General features: G+C 37.8%; 1 protein-coding gene across 1 annotated transcript; it reads left to right on the forward strand.

The window, feature by feature from the left end:
• Positions 1-95: 95 nt before the first annotated feature.
• On the forward strand, positions 96-4,204 carry LOC121963801 (coiled-coil domain-containing protein 172-like; the record flags this gene model as incomplete). Its single annotated transcript, XM_042514044.1, has 4 exons — positions 96-174; positions 445-530; positions 2,935-3,051; positions 4,039-4,204. Coding segments are annotated over exons 1-4 (448 nt in total), but the record flags the coding sequence as incomplete, so codon positions are not given.
• Positions 4,205-4,973: the final 769 nt, after the last annotated feature.

Here is a 4,973-nt window from a genome sequence, read left to right on the forward strand (position 1 = left end):
GTTTACAGTACTTATTAACCAGGCGCTAGCTAGTTTACTGTATACCATAAGATCTATTTATTTTAATATTTCAAGTCAGCTTTTTACTTACTAAAATGAGTTTAGATACACTCTTTCAACAAATTCTTCTGACTGAACAACAGTTAACTGAACAGACACAAAAACTCAAAGAAGGTAACTTTATGTTTGTTTGCTAACTTTATTTTGCATTTCAGCCAGCAAAATAAGCCAAAAGCTAACATTAGTAGACTAGTTTTTAGCTACTTTGGTGGGTTAGTAACATAAACATTGGCTCTTTATACACCAACATGCAAGTTTACGTGATCTAAGGTGTATTTTTGTCTGATTCAATCCACCTAACATCATCTTACACCCTGGATTACTAAATTGTGCATGATATTTTTGTTTTGCAAGTTATTAGCTAATCATTTCTCTGTATTTCAGTCAAAGTGGCCATCATTAGATGCAATGAGAAGATCAAGAGTGCCACTGAAAAGTATAAAAAGACCAATGAGGAACTGGATATGAAGGTGAGCACAATGCAGATTGTGTTTTCTCTTTTACTTGTTGCTAATTAGTGAATTATTAGAATGTCTGCAGGACCTTAAAGCTTTAATAAAACATCCTAAAATCAATTTTTATACAATTTAGCGCTCAAAGGTCATAAAATAGTGTTAAATTTTAAATTTTAGATATCTTATTTGCTGTTAAAATTATTCTTTAATGTAATATATAGATCTTTTAATTTATTTTTTGTCAAAATGAGTCATGTTCATCTGCGTGAAAGTCCACATGTCTGATGTTACAAGTCTTTAAACTTACTACTGACTTTGAAATGTGGATCAACTCACCTCTACATACCACTGCACAGGCTAAAATGATGAATTGTTGACATTTTATATAGGGTCAGCATCACTGGGACATTGTAATGTCCTGCAAAAAAACATTTTTTGCCATTATTCATATCTCAGAAACAGCAGGAGACATTTGTTCAGATACTGAATTGGTGACACTAATCTTGGGTGTCCACTTTGAAAACGTGCTGATCGTATAGATCCTCTGTGCTGCTGGGGGGCAGATTTATTGTGAAATATCCATGTTTTCACAGACATGAATGTCAACTGTAACTGCAACTTGACTGGTGCACTGCTGCTTATTTTTTATTATTCTGTTCTTATATATTTTACATATTATTTTTGTAAAATGTAAAGAGAAAGACAAAATATAGTCAAGTATGGTGACCTTTACATACTGTATTCGTGGCATTGACACATGAGGTAAAGAAGTGCGTATTGGCATATTGATGAGCTGATCTGCCTTATGATTTAAAACACTTAATCACTCCCATTCGTTCCATCAGCAGCGCACATTGCAAATGCCACTGTGAAATCAATGGCTAATTTCCACCGGATAACATTAGCGAAACCTTTCAGCATGTGTGAGATATGATGTCAAAAGGCGGGCCTGTTGACCTCTCAGAAATAAGGCCAACTTCCTCCTATGCTTGTAAAAGTGGACGTCTGATCAAAAGAGCAAATTACTCGGTCGAATTAAAAAGGTTTTTGAACACAACGCCAGATCTGTTGGAGCCTGAGAACACAGCACGCGGACACCTTTTCTGACCCCCTCTGAGCGAGCCGAATATTGAAACTGTTTACATCATACAGATATGCAGGGCGTGTTTACAGCACAGTGTGTTTACAGCTCTCATGATGTAACGTTTTACAGTTTATGAGAGCTGTCTTTAGATAATTACAGTGTTTAGAAAACTTGGAAGCTGATTGTGCTCGCTGACTGTGCTCCTCCACTACCGTATAAGAAACAATAAACTCACCTCCTCCCTGACAGCTCGAGTACCAAACTGAAAACTGTACTGAAAGGCATCTTTAAAAAGCCACAAATTAACCCTCCTACATCATTTGGCAGTTTTCTTTTAAGTTACCGTATAATCACACAGGATGAAGAGAAAACAGGGAATAAACAAGAAGTTTAAGAGTGCCTATAAGGTCTATATAATTTTGTTGAAAAAGAGTTGTTTTTGTCCACCATTTCCCAGAAACAATCACAAACATGTCACCTTGTATGCAAGCTGAGAGTCCTACAATTTTCATTTCATATCATTTCTCCTCATTTGGCATCACTGACACATCATGCAAAGCTGGGATATTCAACCTGTGTTGCTTAAGGGGCCACTTTTGCAAAATGACAGGAGGCCAGGGGGCAGTCGCAGCAGCTCCATACATGTTGCTACGATTTTGGGACACATCTAAGATTTTAGGATATTTCTAGGATCTTTGGACAGAATTAGATGTATTAGAATTCTAATACATTTTTAGGATTTTAGGACATTTATAGGACTGTAGGATGTTTCTAGAATTTTAGAAAATTTCACAGAATTTATGGCATTTCTAGGATTTCTGCATGTTTCTAGGAATGTAGGACATGTCTAGAGTTTAAGAACATTTCTAGGATTTCTGGATATTTCAATGATTTTAGGATTATTCTGTTTTTTTCTGAAGTTTCTGGGATTTTAGGATATTTCTCAGCTTTTAGGATGTTTGGGAGATGTAGGTCATTTCTGGGATTTAGGGACATTTCTAGGATTTTAGAAGGTTTCTAGGATTTTAGGACATTAAGGTCTCTGTCGGGGGATGCGGGGGATCCTCCAGTGGGGCTTAAACAAGCTCTTTTTTGATGCTGTTTTATGCACTATGGCACCTTTTGTATATTACAAGTAGAAAAACACTTAAAGCCACTGAAAGTAGAATAAAATTCCCAACGTGACTCACTTTATTTTTATCGGGGGGCAGATTTGGCCAGTAAGCTGTAAGTTGAGTATCACTGTTATAAAGTGTCATTAATGTATGTCCGTCTCAGTACTTCTGTCTGTCAGATTGCGTGTCTTCACTGCCCACTCGTCTCGCTGTGCTCCAGGCTCAGCGGTTGTCTGCGGTGAGGCTGCAGCACGACCTGATGAGGAAATGTGAAGACCAGATGTTGAAGCAAATTGAGGAGCTGCTCTGCCAGAACAGACAACTCAGGGAACGTCTGGTGGGTCAAAGCCCGAATCAATATTTACATCTTGGATCATATTGGTTGTATGTAATATGAATACCTGGTCAGCTTTTATAGTGTAAACTACGTAGATGTATCCAAATCGTGCAATGACTGAGTCTGCTACTTTTCATGCCGCCACACCGGTGATGGCTGTGGCCGGAGGACTTTTTGGGTTGTCCGTCCTGTTCTCATGAACATGATATCTCAAGAAAGTCTTGAGGGAATCTCTTCAAATTTGGCAGAAACATCCATTTGCACTCAAGGATGGACTGATTGAATTTTGGTAGTCAAAGGTCACTGAGACCTTTCATTCGTTTCATTCTCATGAACGCAATTTCTCGAGAAGGCCTCAAGTGACTTTTTTCTTTAATATTTGGTACAAACATCCACTTGGCCCTTGACCTCACAAAACGTGTTTTTGGCCGTTACTCAAGATTTCAGCTGCTAGTTAAGAGAAAATTCCACACAAAAGTGTATAGGATAAAATGATGAAATATTACATCAAAATTTCAGCTTCACTGTGACAATGTTCAAATTTGGCACAAACGTCCGCTTGGACTCAAGCATGAATTGATTAGAATTTGGTGGTCAAAGGTCAGCTTCACTGTGACCTCATAGCGTTCTGCAAAAACATTTTTCTGGTCATTATTCAGCATCGTAACTCAGACACAGAAGGGTGCATGTTTTCACAGACATGGATGTAATCTGTAGTTTTAAGTAGTTTTAACTTGAGTTTTTCATGAAGGCATTCAACCACGACGTGGTAATTCTAATTTGAATAATCAGTTCATAATATAGTCTATAAAATTGCCCAAAAGTCAAATAATACTGCAAGCTTTTAACTGTGAGACACAGATTTAATCAAAACTGGATCGGTAATGTCACGAGTAGTAGCAGCAGCAGAGGTTGTTGTAGCTCTACAAGCAGCTGTATTTGTGTTATTGTTGGAAGCGTTTCCCATGATCCGTCTTTTCATACCAGGCCAAGATAAAGTGGGAGTCTAAAGAAGAAGAGAAAAACTTCCTCCAAGAGATCTCGAAGTTCAACAGTGACTTCAGTCTTCGGGAGAACAGAGACGTAGTGTTCGAGAGCCAAACACACACTGAGATCCTGGACCTGGAGAGGGAGGTGGACTCACTACACAAAGGTCACAAAAGACTGTCAGCTGTGCTGTTGTCATGGAGACAGATGTTATTTACCACAGATGTGGCCCCCACTGCTCATTTCAGAGCTATTATTTATGTTGTGCTGTATAGAATAGTATAAGCAGATGAATAAGTGGTAGAAAGTAGATGAATTATATTAAATGGCTCCTATGTGTTGACAGCGTATTGCTGACACAGTGAAGAATGAGTCAGTGTGATTTTAGGTTTAAATTTATAGAGGTGGTTTATGGTGGTTGGAGAATGACAAAAAAAACTGATATCAAGTATCAGCATTTAGAGTCATTACCGAGCTGAGTGAAAATTTGTTGTTGTAGAATAATAAAGAGGCATATAGATCACAGAATAAGTGAAGCTGGAAGGCTTTGGAGAGATAACAGTTTGTTGTAATTCAAAAAGGCAAAACTAAATTCTTCAGTGTCTGAAAATCTGACCATCTGGACTCTACGGGCTCATTTATGCTCAGCGTTACACACAGAGCCCTCTGTCTGTACTCTGCATTCATGTCGTCTGCATTCATTTTGTCTGTATTTGTGGAGATTTTCTGAAAGCTTATGGATACAGAATAAGACGGAGCAGTACCACTGGAGATACCCGAGGCAGTGTAGAGTAGCTCAAGCAAGATATGACCACAGGTGATGATGAAATAATAATAGTGATATTCAACAATAATAAAGATAATAAGAAGAAGAATTGATAGGACTTATATAGTGCTTTTCTAAGAACTCACTTTAAATAAAATGCAACAAAAAA

Source organism: Plectropomus leopardus, unplaced genomic scaffold, assembly GCF_008729295.1.
Source record: "Plectropomus leopardus isolate mb unplaced genomic scaffold, YSFRI_Pleo_2.0 unplaced_scaffold12571, whole genome shotgun sequence".
NCBI lineage: Eukaryota > Metazoa > Chordata > Actinopteri > Perciformes > Serranidae > Plectropomus > Plectropomus leopardus.